This window comes from Homalodisca vitripennis, chromosome 1 (assembly GCF_021130785.1).
Source record: "Homalodisca vitripennis isolate AUS2020 chromosome 1, UT_GWSS_2.1, whole genome shotgun sequence".
Lineage (NCBI taxonomy): Eukaryota > Metazoa > Arthropoda > Insecta > Hemiptera > Cicadellidae > Homalodisca > Homalodisca vitripennis.
Genome location: NC_060207.1, coordinates 165,216,038 through 165,236,244, shown reverse-complemented (window position 1 = coordinate 165,236,244; position 20,207 = coordinate 165,216,038). Strand labels below are relative to the sequence as shown.

Below are 20,207 nucleotides of genomic sequence, written 5' to 3'. Positions count from 1 at the left end.
TAAAAATCATCTTTTATTTTCCTGTGCTTTTCTTATTTTCAGGTTTAGGGAACCAACCCTATTGTCAATTGAATATTAAAGAACTGTAATACTTTATTTAAAGTATTAGAGCTATAGTGAAATTTTAGAAACTTAGGTTTAGTTGACAAAGAAAATCAAAGTAAACACATCTTTAGAATGTGAACACCTACGTTTAAATCATTTAAATAATGAAGAAAACACAGTGAGGTGAAGTATTTAATAACATGTATGTGTGACAAAATACTTATTGATTCAGTAGTATACAAGATAGATTTTACTGAGTTACATCATCTACATTTCTGTTTTCTCCCCGTTTCTTTTCAATGCTTTTGGCCCAGTTGATTGCTGTCATCAAGGATTCTCTCATTTCCTGTTCTTGTAGCTCAAGAGATCTCACTTTCCGTTCCCGCTTCGCCTTCTCTTCCAGGAGAGACTTGAGCTGGCTTAGGACTTCAGCATCAGTATAAGAGAACTTGCCAGACTTTATTATATCTCTGGCACGCTCAGCCAGTTGCATGTTAGTCACTGTTGTCCTCTCAATACTGTTGAGGGTATCTTCCATTTTCTGCTGAACCTCATCCATCATCCTGTCCAGGGAGGATCCTCTCTCACCTGTTACCTGAGTAGTTCCGGGCCCGGCTTGTTCGTGTCCTGTACCACAGACGTCGCAGGCTTCTGAGCCCTCTAGCAGCTCCACCACTGGGAGTGGTGACTCGGGAGGCAGGAGAGGGAGCAGGGGCCACAACATCGTCATGAACGTCATGTCTGCATTAGGTAATGCAGCCTGTCCGCAGTTGCCGGAGCAGCCCATTTTGTTCATCATCTCAGTTAAGTGCTCACCAAGTCTCAGATTAGCTACTGCCATCTACAATTAATTAGTCATCGGATATTAGTTACATTCACTTATTCTTCAGACCATAAACATTTTTATTATTGGTAATGATAATACCTTAGTTTGTCCTTTAATGTTAAATAAAATATAATGCAATCAAATAAAACACATCAACTTATTCTTAACAATATTTAAATATATAAATCTAATATTCAAGAGTAAACTGGATGATTACTCCCTCAAAGTACAAGCATATTAATTTTTTTTACTATTTTATTACTCTTCTTTGGTCTGTGAAGAAAACTGGACTAGGAACAGGTAAGCAGTCGTTTTATAAACCGGCTTTCTTTAGAAAGCAAGCATTAACACCATTCTAGACAAAATTGTAATATAATCCCAGTCAAACAAGTTATATACATAATAAATATAGTTATATTCCAATTAATTAGGCAGTTCAATTAAAAAAGTCTCATTTTCAAATGAATTTAATATAAACATTGTTAATTCCTTTGTCATCTCTTGAGCTGCTAACTTTGAATTTCTAGATCCTTAAAGTGGTGCAATCGATTTTGGGCTTTTTAAAAATGTAACAGTTTCAAGATGCCCTACTTGAAGACAGAAAAAGACTTTTTTGGATCAATCACTTCACGAGAAATAATAGACATTTGAAGTAGTAATTTTGGGTCATTATATAATCAGGTCCAGTGGAAAACGGTTGATGAGAAGGATTTTAAATTTGTACAGTAAATAATATGTGAAATATGATTTGAGAGATTGACATTTTTTAATTTTGAAATATATGAGTTAATTTTCTCACTATATTTAAGATTTTACGGAAAAAATATTAATTGTATATATTTTGGAATTAAACATGGTTACTCCATCTGGGAGAATAATATCTAAAATTTGGCATTTTTAAATTGTAAAAAACATATTCATGTGGAATATGGGTTGATTTTTAAAAAGGCACTGCACGCCTTCTGATTTTCAGTCTGCTTCCTGTTGCCCAGCTTGTAGATACATGAGAACATAAATTAATAAAGAGGGGAGTCTTAAGACACTATCTGACAGAAAACTTATCTATATCATTTTTAGCTCAAATATTTCAGCCACAGTTCGTGGTCAACAAGGTCAAGAGCTTAATTTACCTGAAAATGGGAGTCAAATTATGCTAATTTTGATTTAACGGAAGCCACAGCTTTTCGAAGATATAAAGATACAGCGGTAATTTTGGAGGGATTGTAATGCAACCCAAATTGAGATAAGTAGGTATCAAGAAAGAATTACAGTGCAGTAATAGCCTAAACTAAATTAATGTACTGTAATATAAAAATGCACATTAGATTGTATATTATGCATGCATGTACAATTTACTCACACATAAAAAAGTAATCGATATTAGTCTGAAGCTATGAAGATAAATATTTTATGTTTTTAGAATCTGAGTAGCTTTAATAATCTTGAAATCGGTTGTGCCTACAACCTGAGTGATAGAGGAGTTGAACAAAAATGACTAGTTAGGGGATAACTCATATTCAAACTCTTTGATGAGTAAAAAAAAAACAAGTAAAATAAAATTAGTTTGTAACACTCTTGTTAGGAAAAATGAATACATCCAGAGATTCAAATAGCTGTATATTGTCAAAAGAAATTTAATTCAACATATTAATTAGTAATGGAAATTTTACAAACCTATATTGAACAGTGGTAAGACTGGCCTGTTTATTGGATGAAGAGGATTTAGATTTTAATGTACCAGAGCAGTTGTCGATAAAGTAATTCAGTGGAAATTTCTTGGATATCGTGCATGATATCCTGTAGAGTTTCAATTCACCCACCTCACGGTTAGATGACAAATGTTTATAATTTTTTAGGTTTCTCTTAAAGGGATGCGAATGGCAACGATCGAGACCTTGGTACGGTCGGATTTTACTCTAGCAATAAGTGTTTATGTTCAACCTTATTTAATTTACAATAGTTCTTAAATTCTGGTGGGCAATAATCTGTAAAATATAAGCAGCTTGAAGTTATTGTCTGTTATTTCTTATTTTATGATTTAACAGTTTTTGCTGTTCTAAACTGATATTGTTTTGTGAATTAAAGGGAACATCCTGTTGAAATATTTTTCAAAATCTGTTTTATTGAAAACCCTATTCTAATATTCTACTTGCAATATCTTCCGAAAGTTTTATTTGGTAATCTTAATTAACTGTTTTACTTTTATTTTTTAGGTTCACTATAGATGCGAGTTTAGAACTACTGTATAAATGACATTCACGGTCAGACTAGCGAGATTGGAGAGTTTATAAATTTAATATGTGAAAGGTGTTATCAAAAATGTTATCAATACCGTCCTTCCTCTGTCAGATCTCAGGTTGACGTTTGTTATAGTTTGTCTTAAACTGCAATCGAAAAGAATAGACAATATGGTATTAGAGCCTTTGTTATGAAGAACTACATAACATGAAAATCTCCAAAGGAAATAGATTGATTTTTCGTCGATATTCTTGCAACCTGTTTTTGTTCATTGTTAACGAAAGTTATTTACCAATAGCTTACATGTGTTTGTACGCTGGTTTTGAGTGTAAAATCTGGAAATTAGATAACAAAGTAACAATATATCGTACTTTACAAATAGTTAACTAGAAGTTCGAAATTTCTATGTTTACCTATGTTAGTGTATAGCTGCACAGTGGGTGTGACGCGTCAATGTGTGGACGTCAACCGCTCTGATATTAAAAAAAAAAAAAAAAAAAAAAAAACACGATTACACTTTTGTGTGTCATGATTACTTTTCTTTATTTGCATGATTAAAACACACACACACACACACACACACACACACACACACACACACACACACACACACACACACACACGCGCGCGCGCGCGCGCGCGCGGTGTGGTGGTGTGTGTGTATATATATATATATATATATATATATATATATATTGTGTATATTTATTTGTATATAAATAAACTTCTGAATTTTATGGAACCAGCAATACAAATTACTTGATATATTGAGTATAAACATATTTGTTGTGAATTTCTAAAAGAACGTATCCGTAACATGACATAGTACCCTTCAGGCTAATATAGAAACTGCCAGATCTGGAGTTCCGGAGGTTTGAGAGAAAGAAATGAGCAGGTGGGACAGATACGGTAACTAATTTCCGATACTTATGAGAGGAGGGGAATGAGCCAGCGGACAGCGTTATCGCAGGAATGGTAGAAAACAGAAAACGACGGTGGTCATGCGACCTAGTGGTCCACGAGGGTGGTCTGAAACGTTTTCGACCTCAACGTGACGATGACAGTGCTTTTAAATAAAACCTACGGAATTTCGTTGCTCATCTGGTGACAGTTACTCACCGAGGTTTCAGCCATTTTGAACGCGCAGTTTTATGTAACAGTCTTTGAGTGAGTTGAGTTTTTTGTGTAAATGGAAAAAAATTGTGTATAGAGCTGTCATTAAATATTTGTTTTTGAAAAGCAATACGCCTTCGCAAATAAGACGAGTTGGATTCTGTGTATGGGGACTCTGCACCATCATTTACCATAGTGAAATTTTGGGCTGCTGAATTTAACCCCATTAGTGCCCAGTGCCCCACTTTTGTGGGCGCTGCATTTTAAAATACGTCACAATACACTAAAAATTTATCGAGGGAAAATTTGGTGCTGGAATATGTCTGGTTGGCCACTCTGCACTCACTAAAGCACCTGGTGTACTGTAGTTGGCAGTTGTTTACAAATGACAGCTCTGTTTTGTTGTGTATTCTAACCTCAATGGATCAAAACAACTGGTAAGTAATACTATAATATTTCAAATACAATCTTATAAAATCATAATGTTATGTTTGCTTTTACATAGACTTAAACTAATATGTTTTTATAGTTTAGCCCTTAAATTCAAATAATTGTAAGAATAATTTGTAGTTAAAGTGAACTGCCCCACTTTTGTTGGCAGTGGGCACCAGAGAGTAGGGGTATTTTTTCATCAAATCTGCCAACATATGTTGGCACTGGGCATATGCTGGTGGTGTTTTATTATTATTTAATGGTATATAACATGAATCAAACTGGTAAAATTATGATTCACTGGGTAGTAAAAATAGAGGCCTATGTAACTGTAAAAATGTGATTCATTTATTTTTTTTTAATACGTAAAACTAAGATTGATCAGTGGGTTTTGAGTTCTTTGAATTCAAGACTATTGTTTTGCATGATATAAATTTATGGTTGATATGTAATATTTTTGCTCCTTTACAGGTTAAACGTTGAAGAAGTCACTGCCTTATTCGATGAAGTCGACTTTCTGGAGGCTGATGTTTTTTATTCAACCGCCTGAAAACCCTCTATTGAGTGATGAGGATAGCGGTGACGATGGCGACACCGACTTCACTCACTTCACAGGAAATCAACTGCGTGGAGCCGCAGAGTTAAAGGCAAAACAGTTCACAAATGATGGTATTGTACAAGTAGATGTATGTACAGAACAAGACATAGTTGAATAACAATCTAAGCGGCGAGTCTTCATTACCTATAACTGTAATTCCGAAAGCAACTGTGTCTACATTTAAATCGGTACAATCAGACTCTTTACAAAGACAATACATACCTACAGAACCAAGCACTTCTCAATCTTTTACAAGTGAACAATATAAATCAATCACAATACCTTCCATCTCAGTCGCTCCCAAGTTTGAAAAGAAAAAATTAAAACAAAACCGAGTTCCCACAAGTCAAATGCAAGAAAAAAGACAAAAAGCAGATAAACAAAGAACATGGAATAATGTTGACATTCCTAATAAGCCTGAGAGGGAATTTGAAAGGCCTTCGTGGCTCGAAAAAGATTTCACTCCAACAGAAATGTTTGAAAAACTTTTAACTAATGAGATTATCGAACATGTTTGTTGAGAGTACTAATATTTATGCCTTGCAAAGTGGTAATGAATCTTTTAATGTTTCAATAGAAGAAATGCGCATATTCATGGCAATATTGTTTCTGAGTGGATATTGTATTGTACCACGGAAGAGGATGTACTGGGAATTATCTCCGGACACTCATCATGACACTGTGTCAAAAGCTATGAGCAGAAACAAGTTTGAAGAGATTCTTCGATATTTTTCATGTCTGTGATAATGCAAATTTAGATGTCTCAGATAAATTTGCCAAAATACGTCCTTTGTGGAATATGTTGAATGAACGATGGCTTCAAGCTTACCCTGGCGATGCAAATATAAGCATCGACGAATCAATGGTTCCATACTTTGGACGACATGGTGCTAAACAGCATATACACGGAAACCTATACGGTTTGGGTACAAAAGTTTGGTGTGTAATGTACCCCGCCTGGGGTATTTGATTCAGGCTGAACCATACCAAGGTAAGAAAACAGGTAACACACCATCCCTGATTGGAGTGGGTGGTTCAGTTGTAATAGATATCCTTAGTGGAGCTGCCTCAAAACAAGACATACAGTATTTATATGGATAACTTTTTACCTCTTTAAAACTACTAGATTATTTGTCAGAAAAGGGGCACGATGCTACAGGCACAATAAAGGCTAACCGAGTTGAAAATGCCCCACTCAAGGAAGCAACTGTTTTTTGAAAAAGGAATCACGAGGTTCATACGATCAACTTACTGAACAAAAAACAGGTATCACCTTGGTAAGGTATAATGACAACAATGTTGTAACTGTTGCTTCAACAAGATGTGCGTACAGCCCATGGGTAAGGCCAAGAGATGGTGTCGTGTGGCAAAGCGTCCAAGTTGATGTTCAACAGCCTGCCTGTATCATAAATTACAACACTTACATGGGTGGGGTTGATCAACTTGACCAGAATATATCAACCTATAGAATTGGCATTAGAAATCGGAAATGGTATTGGGCACTTCTAGCGTACCTTTTAAATGCTACAATGAATAATGCTTGGCAATTATACAGGCTCACCCCAAAAGGAAGAGAAGATCCCAAAGACCTACTGTCCTTTTATAAGACATATTGGTGCAGACATACTTCCAGAAATATACCCCACAACGTCAGAGAGCTTCCCGTGTGTCTGTCACTGGAAAAGAACGGGTTGAAGAAAGTGTGCGGCTTTCCAACAGTCCTTCATGTCCTGGAAACTAACCCGACACAAATACGATGTGGCCTCTGTAGAAAGAACACATGGAAAAAGTGTAAACAGTGTCTTGTTGGATGTCATATAAAATGCTTTTGAAAACTTTCACTCCTGAACTTGACAACATGTATGTAAATAGTCCCTGCCATTTGTAACATATTTTAATTTTTCTTAATCCTTAATGGTTTTTTATATATTTTGTAATAAAAATAAACAGAATATATGATACAATTGTAGTGGTTATTTTTACCTAACCTAAACCACTAACTCTGTATTTTTTAACAATTGCTTAATAACTTTGACCCTACCCATGTATGCCCAGTGCCCCACATTTGTTGGCACCTCATAATATAGCATTTAAGTATATACTGAGCCTAATACACATATATTTGGTGTTTATAGGACTAATTTGTTACAATATTAAAGAAAAATCTAAATCTGAGAAAAAAAAGTTCCTGGGCACTAATGGGTTAAACGTGGCCGCAGAGCTTGGGAAAAATGAACGTTCGGGAAGTCATGTCACGCATAATGAGGTGGTCATAAGAGACGCAACCTATGAAAGGTTGTAGTTAAACATATGATGATTGACAGTAGTGTTTATATTATTTAAGGTGGGATACAGTTGGTATTTCACAATCTTTTGTATGACTGCCACACGCAACTGTGTGTAGTAGTTTTTATTAGCCAATTATGTAAAATTACACAGTACCATTAATTTTTTTTATTACGTTATTCATTTATTATTACTTTGTAAGAAAATCATAACCTATTTTATTATTGTGATAATGTAGTGGTATTGTATTTCAGTGTGTCATACTGAGTATACAAATTGAATTCTGTGCCCTTTGTTTTAAATATTGATATATTTTCTTATTGGCCTCTAATTTTGTACATGTTTTCCTGAAAATGGAGTTGCCAGGCTCATGTGTTTTAAATTAATTAGATAATATGCAACCTAAACTCAGCTATTAGCTCAGAGGTGCCTGTCCATTGTACATTTATCTACTCTTTCGATATATTTTTGTGTTAACAAATGTTTGTAATGAATGTACTTTGGAAGTAAAGATTCTTAAAATTTAGAACTGAGAATCCTTTAAACGATTAAGATACAAATTATAAATACAAGTGTATTGTATATAATTTTATAATTATATGAAACAAGTTGTAATTGAATTACCATCATAAATATTGTATTCTTGACCAGTCGGTCCAAAACATTTGGGATTAGTCTCGTTATGGATTAGTCATTATCTAGGCGTGTAATTTTGGGTACTTTCGGATTATACCGACCACACCAGTATGAAGAACACAAAAATATAAATTTATAGAAACAAACATGACAAAACGAAAAAACAACTCTTTAATTACAAAATTACAAATTTACAACGATTATCAATATTGTTAATGGGGTCAGATTCCGTTATATGCCCCCAACGCTTAAACTTTTTCAATGAACTTAGAACGTTATAAAACGATGTAGTTGAGTACAGTGGCGGCTCCTGATAAGTGGTCACGGGGGTGCACACAAGAAAATAACAGTAAGGATTAGGTAATTAACTTACGTCGCCAACATAGTTATCGTCTCAATATAATAGTAAACAAAATATTTCAGTCCTTTTAGGCTCTTTATAGCACCAAATTGATTTGTTTGTAAAAGGTGTACAAGACTGAGTTATTTCGTGCTGTGGAATGAATAATTCGTAAAAAGAAACCCCTTAAAATTTGCAACGATATTTGACTACTTGCATTTTAATAATTGCTTATAGCCCAGAAAGTAATTAGCAAATATAACTGATTTATTGGCTAACAAAATGTTTTATGAACATGGAAATAAAAGAAAGATAATGTGAATACAATCTTATTTTTCTTGAAACAAAGAAAAATGTAAGGTTATAAGTAGCTTTGAAAATAGGTTAAATAGCTAATTGAAAATTAACTAAATGTTTTCATGAAATCATAGTTCAGCATTTTATACACAGTTTTTTCTCCAAAAAACACTCTTTGTAAGATGATTAGTTCATGTACAGTTTTTTAAAGTTGAAGTCCATCCTTCTTTCTTTTTGCCTAGCAAAAACATCGATTACACGCTCATTAAAGTTAGGTATACTCCTGATCATACCCTTTTCCACAGACAACATAGCCAGATGCTGTTAGTCTTTCTTGCCCCATGGTACTTCTCAAAAATGTCCTTGATGCGTTTTAAAGGTCGAAAAGCACCGTTTCCGCTTCTCCGCAGTAGTCATAGGGATGGTAGAAACAATGGTCAAAAGTTTGTGAGTTTCTGAAAATGAAGTCTGTAAGCCATTCTCAATAACGAACTGTAACAACGGCACAGTCCCGTTCATGACTTGAAAATCTTTTCGTTTGTAGATCACTGAAAGTTCTGTTTCCATCGTTCTTTGTCTAAAAAATGAATACACCTGCACTGCTTCTTCCAAAAGTTGAATGGGAAACGTTTTCTCATAGTGCGTGAACTTTTTTGAATCAAACAGAGAAACCGCTGAATGGTGTGTCAAAAAAGAGTATCTCTCTTTTATTTGATTGGAAATAACATTCACACACCTCTTTGCGGCAATTGTCCTCGTCACATGAATATTTTTCATCACGTCGGGCTCTTTTAACAGGCATAGGTAGTTGATCAACATCAATTTTGACACTATCCATGTTTTGCCTTTCTTTTTCGACGCATTCAATAAATGTTTCGACATTTTTTCTTTGTTCGCACAGCATCGGTGTATGTAAGCTGTAAGTTGATTATACAAAATGTCAACATGGGGCATGATTTTATGGAACACTGCGAGCCAAAATATAAAGTTGGGATCCTCTAACATACGTCTGATTGCCCCTGCTTTGGTGATAGTGATTGCTTGATGTGATGAGGCCTCTATTTTCCTCCATGCAAGCAATTAAATCTTCTCTGTATTCATACACAGTGTTGACTGTACGGCTCTTGAAGTTCCATCTAGTTGCGGAAGCACGAGGGATTCTTCTGCCAACTATTGTGTCTAAAACTGCAACTCTTTGTGGAGAATTGCTAAAGAAGTTGGTCAAATCACTCAAATTTGAAAAAAAATTCTCACTTGTTGGTTTTGGCTTGTAGCCTGTCCAACTACCAAATTCAGTTGGTGTGCATAGCAATGAACATGAAATGCGTTTGGGATACATTTGCTTAACAAGAGTCTGTACCCCTGCATGATGTCCACTCATTACACTAGCGCCATCATAGCTTTAGTGATATAAGTTTGCTTGGATCGTCTACAACACTTTGTATTGCACTTTTAATACATCTAGCTATTGAGTCAGCATCGTGACCAGTGGGTTGAACAAACTGCCAAAATCGTTCTACAGGTTGGCCATCAGGCAAGACATAGCGGAAAACTATGACTAATTGAAATGTTGATGAAATGTCAGTAGTTTCATCAGCGATCAACGATAAAAACCTAGTAGTTTTTATCTCTTGTTTTATGTTGTCCTGGCAAACGGCAAGCATGCAATCAAGCAATTCGTTTTGGATACTTTTAGATGTACCTTTAAACACTGTTGCATTGTCCAGATGTTCTTTCAATGAAGCATCAAATTCTGCTGAGAAATTTAACTAGTCCCCTAAAAAACGCCAGGATTTGAAGAATCATCTTGCTCACGATGGCCTCTGAGTGCTAACTCAAACGCCCCACAAAAATTAATACAATCAATTAGTTTGGAAAGCACATAACGATTTTTAGTAACCCTGTTTGTTGTGCTTTTTAATATTTTCCCTGTAAGCACAGTCTAGCTGCTGTCGAATGTCTAACTTGCCCAAAATATTAAATTCCAAAACTGAGTTTAAGTGTGACTGAGAACATTCATGTTTTTCTGATTTTTGATTGCAAATGGGAAAGATCAGCAACCCCATATTTTTATCCAGTTAGATTCACCAGTTTGCTTCGAAAAAAGTAAACAGGGGAAGCAATAAAATCTATTGCTTTGTTCACATCCACAAATCCACGGGGTTCTGGTATATACGTTTTTATTGAATTCCCTCTTAAAGTCTCTATTCTTACCTTTGGTTATGTGAACAATGTTAAGTTGGGGGGTCGGTTTTCCACTTAACTTTAATTTTCAACCTTTCTTTTCTTTCGAGAGATAAGTTAGAAAACCTAAGTTCTTTAAGTTCAGTTACTGTCACTGCCATATTAATCAAATGAATAATAAAATATTACAAAACACTCACATACAAATCTCTGTAACAAAAAACAACACAAAAGAGACACAATATTCACAAACAGCGGTCATTACGACATTCACACAGCAGAGACGCAACGAAATGAGGTTATATATACATCAGCTGCGACTAGCCGTCGCACTACTGGCTCGTGCACCCACGCTGTTATATGAGACCCTCCTCCCATCGCTTCCCCCCGCATGCCCCTCGCCTATCCCCGCTTAGATGCCAGGCAGCTCACTGCACATGCACTGTCCGCGCGTCTCTGCTCGATTCGCTTCGAGTTTAACGCGTCATTGTTGTTAATAATTCGTTTTACTCACTCCGTATTAACTGAATGTTATTTATGTTGTGGATTCAATAAGAAAGTATTTTAATTATATTTTACCCTAGGGGGCTCACGTGCTCATGTGCTCAAATGGAAAAAAACCGCCACTGGTTGAGTAACATAACTAACATTACATCAATCAACAAGCATTTCCAGGTATTGTGATCGGTATTGTTGTCGCTGTTATCTTATCTTTCTCGAGAATCCCGATTACGGCAGGCCGCGCGGCATCACATGATTATTTAAGTTTTTTGCACGGTACATAATTGCCTTTCAATTACAATTCAATTTATATTTCTGATCAGCCCCTCTAGAATTTGATATTTTACTGATGGGTACTATCTCGAGGGATGTTTTTCTTTCGTTGACATCAGCGCGGGGCAGCACCAAGGATGCTGCCGAAGCCCGCGCTGATGGCCGGAGGCACTCGCATTTTGGGTGGCGGAGTATGATCAAGAATCAAAACTAGTTTTGTGTGTTTTTTCAATAAAGAGTTTAGTTTTTGTTTGGTAATGTTTGTTTTTGTTGAATTTTTTGTGTTTGGAGAAATGTAGGGGTAAAACACGGAAGTACAACAAAGCGACGCACCAGCTGAACGGGCGGTGAGACCAATGAATACAAACCTTTTTGTATTCATTGGTGAGAATCTGCAATCACGTTATCTACTAGACCGCTCGACTTTGACCTCTGTCTGAGGATGGGGAGGGGTTTGCGATAAGACAATTCCTATTTTATATTGACCAAATATTATTCTACGCTAATCTAGTAATCAGTAGAAGCAAAATGTCAAATAACGATTCATGTCTGGGTGTGGTCGGTATAATCCCAAAGTCCACATTTTGAACACCAATTGAACTAAACAAAGATTTGTTGATTTATGCTCGTGATCCACCCCTGTGACCCACGCTATGGTTTGATTTTTAAATTATAGAGCTCTAATAACTCTTGTTATTATAGCTCTTATAGTTAGTTTGTGGTTAGCTTTCAGTCGGATATTGATTAATTTGTAGAAGTCGTCAGCGGAATTTTCCGAATCTCCCATGAGAGCACATCCAAATCGTTATTTTCATCATTTATAACAAGGCCGACTGATAAAATAGAGTTTGGGGATACAAAAGTGGTATTCGTAAACATATTTACAAAACCTACCTTTTGAGTTCCTACCAAAACTAAACCCTGATTAAGTTTATGATTTTATTGCACAATAAAAACTGTTTCACAGAAAAATAGCCATTTATATTAGGTTATATTTATAAACACTAGAACAACTGTAACAAAAACCTTTACTACTTAATACATTGGAAAATCTTTTGAGTGATAAATACATTTAAAACAGCGGTAAATAAATAAGGAATACGTACTTTGTGTGTTGACGTGTACTGATGATTTTCTAGGCAACTTCTTAATTTATATTGTTTGTGTGTAAAATATCAATGTGTCAGCCATGTTTGTTGTCATGATCTACATAAATTTCCACACTACTTGCATATGTTATATTCTTCACTTCGATGGATCACTCGAAAGTAATACTAAACATTTGCTTTATAATATTGGCAATATTATAAAATAGAACATAGACATCTGATTTATTATATCTTATAACAGTCAGCTTAGTGTAAGTGGATACTTACGCTAGTTTTATGAATTATATTGAAGGTATAAATATGGATAATCTTTTGGGGATTAAAAATTTCAAATAAAAACCTTTATTTAGCGTATGTATAAATTCGGAAAAAAGTGGTACCTACTACTTCTGAAGTACTTGTCACAATATAATTAATTCCTTGCACGTTGTGCAAGGTAGTCCGTTAAAGGTTATTTTAAATTAAATATTTGTTAATATTTAAGCGATTCTCAACTGATATATTTTAATTTTAATGATTATTTTTATAAAATTTTAAGGTTAATATATGTAAATCACTCTGTTCTCGGGAATGAATGCAAATTAACAAGTTCCGACCTTAGTTGAATAGTTTCAATATTCGTAAATGCAGTTTACGAATATTGCAGAAATGCAGTGCATCTGTACTACCTAATACGAAAGAGCCTTGCTGTTCAATCAATTGTTGCACCCATGCATTAAATACATACAGGGTGGCGCAAAAGTCACTGGACAGTTGGTTAAAAGAAGAAAAAACAACAGCAAGACGTAGTACAATAGTTTTCGTCCGTGATGTTGGTATTACTAAATGTTGGTAATTATGCCTTTTTAAGTTGACAATACAATGCAATGAAACACACAACAATCGAACTAGTGAGTTCATCTGTGAGACGTGTTTAAAGCTGTAGTCCCCGAATTATTATTTTTCTAATAGAATTTATGTTAAACATTAGTCAAAATGTTAACGAAAGAAGAAAGGATTTTCGCGTTAAAAACATTTTATAAAAGTGGTGCTACTGCAGTTGTTAATGAATGGGGAATACACTTTAGATCAAAACCACCGTCTAGACAAACAGTGTACGACGTACGAGATAGATTTGAACAAAATTGATCTGTTATGGATGCACCAAGGTCTGGCCGCCCAACAACAGTCTCAACTGATGACAGTTTATTGCGGGTATGTTTAGCTGTAACCAAAAGTCCTCGAAAATCGACCAGACGATTATATCTGAGCTGGATTTATCACGAAGGTCAGTGCAAGAACTTTTTTTCAAAACTTTCAAGAACTTTACTTTCAACACGATGGTGCTCCACCACATTACGCCACTGCCGTTCGCGATTATTTAAACGAACGTTTCCAAAGAAAAGTTATTGGTCGAAGGGCAGATATTGACATGCCCCCACGTTCACCAGATATCACACCAATGGATTTTTTCCTATGGGGAGTAGTCAAGGACTCTGTTTATTCTCGAAAGCCTCATACCATTGACGAACTGAAAGACTACATACATGACGCATTTTTGATTTGGACAATGATCCCACACTATGCCGTAGAGTATGTAACAGTATTCCAGAAAGACTTCAAAGATGTATTAATGAAGACGGAAAACAATTTGAATATAAAAAATAATTGTAAGTATTTTTTGTAATAATAAATAATTTCAAATAAATCTAGTCTTGTTTTAACCAACTGTCCAGTGACTTTTGCGCCACCCTATATGTTATTTTGTTTGTTATCACTATCATTCCCTCTACAGAAGCAGACTATCACTATAACACTCACAACGTTAGACAATGATCAGTAAATCGATTGTTAATTCTATCTGGGGTACGATTACAAGAATTAAGTAAAATCTTATAAATGTGTAAATATTAAATTAATATTGTAATATAGTCTTGCTCTGGCTGTGAAGACATGTTAAAGAAACAATACTATTGCGCACAGGTGCTACTTATCAAAGTGGCTGTTTCCGAGTCTAATTCTCATCGAGGGATAGATTCATTATTTTACGATCTCAAAGAAAAGAAAGGAGGAGTTACAAAAAAATTGAAAGGAGGAAAGAACGTAGGCAAACACCATTAGTGCGGTACAGTTTGAAAATACAGCGGCTGAGTTAGTAATTCAAGGCAAACAAAGTGTTCGTTATAAAACCTTACCACCGGGCTGCTAGCAGCTAATCAGATAGTTCAAATACACTTAGTCGCACAATTTTTGTTGGAAAGTTTGAACAAAATGTAAACTTTTACAATTAGCTGACTTAGTAATGAGATCTGTATTTCGCAGAGCTACTAAACAGAATACAACAGCCTCGTGCGATCATTTTAACGATCATCAGTTTGAATTTTCACCTGGTCGGTTACTCTTATTATAATAATATCAAACATAACTTCATCCGGACATAATTTAGTACCTGTTGAATCACTACTTTGTTTTGAACAAAGTTGCTAAATTAAAATTGATGATTTAATAATATTACCATTAAAAGTCCTTGTGTTACAAGAGTTTTAATTATTACTAGGGGTGTTAGATTAGCTCCAATCTAAAACTCTAACTCTTACAATTAGAAAAATTTTATCATAATTCACTTTTTAATCTAGAATAATAATGGCATTGCCATCAAAGTTTATAGCAATATAGCATACAACTTCCTTCATTGTGAGATTTCTTCACTATTTTTAGACTATTTAGTTCTTAACAGCAAAAGCAGCTTTGAGATTAAATACTCTGTCGTGAACATTTACACTTTGATTTTATTACAATTTATGTTCACGGAATTTAAATATTCAAAGTGGTTTAAGAACTCTTAAGATCACCTCTGTCAACCTGATTCCCATTTGGATAGCCTCAGAACCTTCTCGGTACTCTGACAATGTTATATTCCCTCCGGTATAAGCTCATGTTGAACATTACAGTTTTATAAAGTTGATGTCTAATTAAGAATGGATTCACGTTTTATTTATTCAATATACGGAATTGCGTTTTACATTGAATGGGATATTACTTGCCACTTCAAAAGAAAACAAAGAAGTAGTTGATAGAAAGAGAGAACGATATACGGGTATAAAATCAACGGGATTGAGTGCGGAGATAAAGTAACTGAAGAGTCCTAATTCAATTTTTTTAAATTAAGAAAGTTTATAACTTTACACTACAGTACAGAAGTAAACTGATTGTTCTTTTACAAAATGTGTACTTCAAGGTTAATTATAGTATTCGAATTAGACCAGTCTTTTCTACATCATTCAGCTATTTCATGTTCTGTCAAAAGCCCCAAGTTGAAGAACCACAACACGCATTTAAACCGCCTTTTAACAATGTTGATTTTATCAGTTTCTCGTCATCGACTTTCGAAATGGTACTAATGAGAAATTATTAATTCACTTGTAAGATATCTATTTTACACACAAGGTTTAATAATTTTGTTTTATTACAAATTTAAAATATCAGTCTTGTTAAAAGTATGGTTTTGAATAATACAAAACCAACAATATAATTCATTAGTGTAGTTGCTTGGTGACAGAAAGTACTACTGTTCTAAAATTCCAAGTTCATCGTCTTCAATCTACACCCAGAGAATGTAAGTAAGAATCTGACTTATCTGTCACCACCAGATATTATATTATATCTTGTGCAGAACTTCATCAAGATTATTTTAATATTATAAATTTAAGAAGATACAATTATGTACGAAATTATAATCATAAAACACAAATAACATTCTTTATGGGTCCACTAAGTGTTAAAGCTAATATAGTTTATACAAACACGACCATTTTTATTAAATAAAGAGATGATAGAATATTAAACCGACCAAACCCTCGTTTTGGGTAATATAAATCTTTTGAGCGTATAAAAATATACAATAAATATACATCAGTGCGATAGATAAAGTTACTGATTTTTTAATTACGGTATTCCTGTGTAATTAATGTAGTATACTATAGCATATACGCTTTACAGTGTACATTATATGGCTTTTACATATACACACAGAGACTATGTTAGTATTAACCGTAACATTCTGACAGTCATTAATGACTGGTTGCCTTGATAATTAACAATTTTCGTAACACAACGGAGAAGCTCAAATAACAAACTGCTGCTTTAGAATCTGTAGTAGTCTTTATTGCACTTGTCTCGGAGTTGTTACCTCCGGCAACCGCCACCACTCCTGACAAAAGGCAAGACCACCTTAATCACTATCTTGAGCCGACATAAATTAAATTTTCTATTCTATATGTGACTTAAAAATTGGATTTTTATTACAGAAATTAAAATGATACATTTATTCCAATTCTATTTCAAAAACAAAGAATGGGTTTTTTCCAAGTTAATATTACTTTTACAAGATTATTTGCTGTTATTGCTTTTAATTTTGTCCCAATACTTTCGTCACTACAGTTGTCTGTCGATATTCAGATTATAAATTGTTTTGGTACACAAGAAATGTGTAATACAAAAAGATAGCCTCTTAATATGTGTTTGTTATTTCAGACAATACATTACACTAGCCATCATGCCTGTTAACACAATGATTCCTCAGCACGACCAGACATTAGTAAAAGGAAAACATAATTTGGGCCTAAATACATTTGTGGCATTTGATTCGTTATTGGACGAGTTAGACAAGAGCCTGGACGACGTCGCCACCCAGATGAGCTCTGTGAAGAGAGCCAGGGACGAGTTGCACTCTACAACAAAGACACTTCGGCAGAATCTGGATCTGTGCGCAACCAACTCTTGGTACGACGCAGAGTATTGTCAAAAACTGAAGAGGGTTTCTTCGGAGATAAGGAAAAGAGAGGAGGTTGTGAAGACTCTGGAGAGAAAAGAGACACAGCTGTCCCGCTCGCTTTTGAGTGTTATAACGGATTGGGTGAATGAAGTAGAGCGAAACCTCGGTACTCAGTCTGAAAGCTCTGGCAGAGCTGGTGAAGATAAAGTCACTCTAATGGAGAAAGCAGCAGGGATCTCACATTGGAACAAATATTCTGGTGGCGTACCTGAATTGATGGAGCTTTATACCAACCACTAATAAAGATGCAGGTGGCTGCAATAAATAAAATGCAAGTTCTAAAATAAATGTGATTTTGTTTACAGTGTTTAAAATTAAAATGGGCGGATAATATATACCATTCCTGTAGCTCCATTGTCTTTAAATTGTAAAGTCAAAGTATAAATTAAAACTTATATGGATGTTCCTGAACAGTGGTAAATTTTGCTTATTTACGGTGATGCATGGATTTTATTTTTTAACAAACTTCATAAAGAAAATTATATGAATTTTCCGGAGCAACTGAAAAAATACAAATTATTTTCATGATTTTTAACAGTTCTAAATCATTTTAAATCCCTCCGAAACCTTTAAGGGAATATAAAAATAAATAAACTTAGGGAAATTCCCCGTGAGCTTATTGCATTGAATGTTTAAAGCATCTGGGCTTTTTTTATTCAGATATTTTATATTTGAATATTCAGAACTTAACAATGAATGTTTAAAAGAGTTTTAAAGTCAGGAGAACATTCTGTATATTCTTTTTAAGACTTGTGCATATTTTTCTTCTTTTTTGTATACATTCATTTTGTTCAGGTTAATACGGTTTATGATTATTAAGAAGAATAAAAAGTATGAGTAAATTTTTAAAAGTGTAGTAAATATTTTTAGTTAATCCCACAAAAATTCTAATATTTATTAGAACTGATTCCGAGAGGAAACTATTACTATGTCACGTTACGGAATGTATTGAAAAAAGCTACGTAAATCTGAATATAATTAATTGTAGAAGACTTAATTAATGTCACTCTAGAATTTATTAAAAACGATAACTACTATTTTTAGCTATTTTATAACAGCAGAATGAATGTGATGAAGGTGGTTGTTATTAAAAGTGATATACTTGTTTAATTAAAACAAGTAAAAGTATATTGCAAAGACAAAAATGTGTATTACAAACGCTCTAAATTATAACAAATTATTTTTGTTATATTATGAATATTCCTGAAAATATTCGATATCTTCTTCATGTACTTACGATTTCTCACAGACAAGGCTGTTCGGTCTGATCAGTACAAGAACATTTATTTCCACCACAACGTAACCTAAAGAAGAATTAGTATATTTTTTATCGTATTATAGATAGTACATACTGTTCTGCACTGTACTCTTCCACGTAAAAAACTGTAATTACAGGTCTTCTCTTAGTTAAAAAAAGAAATATATTTAGGCCTTTCAAAGTCTTGTAATAGGCCAACGTTTAGTCAGTATTTCTGAAAATGTAATTCAAAACATGGAACATTGTAAAGTACGACTAATTAAACACTAAAAGATGTGTTAAGTTGTAATCAATACTCTTCTCGCAATCCAAAACTTCTTTGAAATCTCAAAAGCGTCAAATTATTCCAGCACATTTATAGCTTAAACATTTTAATGCAAATTAAACAAATTTTGCAATGCTTCTAATTATTTTGGACACTTTTCAAAATCACTTTAACTTTAACTTTTTGTATATTAAAAATTATTCCAATTGTCGCCTTTTCTTATAAACTCAATTATATCAAAGTAAGAGTTGCTTTGGGAATATCCTTGCAATTGGCACTGTATAAAAAGAAACATACCGGTCAATAGAAGGGGAGGGAAGTAAATCTATAGTAAATTTTACTTAAGTATTGTTTCCAAATTTGGTAGATAATATTTAACAAGAGTTACAAAATACATAGTACATTATAAAGAAATCGCCGAAAACCATGAGTAATATCACCAAAACGGCACACGAGGTTGGCGAAACATCTCTTCTATATATTTGTCTGCTTGCCCGCAGGATATCTCGAGAACAAATTGTGAAATTCCGCATAAAAACATTTTGTATAAAAACTGATTTCTAATTAGGCTAAACTGTACTGTGTGTGGTGATAGTGCATGAGTTCCCTCCCTCATCTGATCAACATGCCATCAAGAATGGACATCACAACAGAGGGAGATTCAGATAATTCTTTTAACGTACAGTACTACAGTATTGTACTATGTAAGTTAGTAAATTGTATGTTATATATTTCGAAGTTGAAAGTATAAATTATTTATACTTCATATTACTGTATGTATACCTAACAACAAAATATGTAAAAGAAAGTTGAAGTGCATTACATTGAATATCAATATTGATATTTTTACAGAGAAAAAATGTATCTGGTTAGAATGTATTAATAACAAGATACATGTTTAATAAAGAAGTTAGTGGTAATTAAGGTCACCGTTCATAGATAATACCAGAACAGTACAGCAACTTAAACTTGTTATAACAGATACTTTTCATT

General features: G+C 34.1%; 2 protein-coding genes across 2 annotated transcripts; one reads left to right on the top strand and one right to left on the bottom strand.

Moving 5' to 3' along the window:
• Window positions 1–224: 224 nt before the first annotated feature.
• Window positions 225–13,007, bottom strand: LOC124352658. Its single transcript, XM_046802226.1, has 2 exons — window positions 12,876–13,007; window positions 225–886 (listed from the first exon to the last, which is right to left on the bottom strand). The coding sequence occupies exon 2, from the start codon at window positions 884–886 to the stop codon at window positions 296–298; it is 591 nt and encodes a 196-aa protein (XP_046658182.1). The 5' UTR covers window positions 12,876–13,007; the 3' UTR covers window positions 225–295.
• A 3,378-nt stretch (window positions 13,008–16,385) lies between these two features.
• On the top strand, window positions 16,386–18,031 carry LOC124355680. The gene is made up of 2 exons (XM_046806844.1): window positions 16,386–16,473; window positions 17,391–18,031. The coding sequence occupies exon 2, from the start codon at window positions 17,413–17,415 to the stop codon at window positions 17,929–17,931; it is 519 nt and encodes a 172-aa protein (XP_046662800.1). The 5' UTR covers window positions 16,386–16,473; window positions 17,391–17,412; the 3' UTR covers window positions 17,932–18,031.
• The last annotated feature ends 2,176 nt before the right edge of the window (window positions 18,032–20,207 follow it).

Coding starts and splice junctions, on each gene's coding strand:
- LOC124352658 (XM_046802226.1), bottom strand. CDS start 886: ATGGCAGTAGCTAATCTGAGACTTGGTGAGCACTTAACTGAGATGATG.
- LOC124355680 (XM_046806844.1), top strand. CDS start 17,413: ATGCCTGTTAACACAATGATTCCTCAGCACGACCAGACATTAGTAAAA.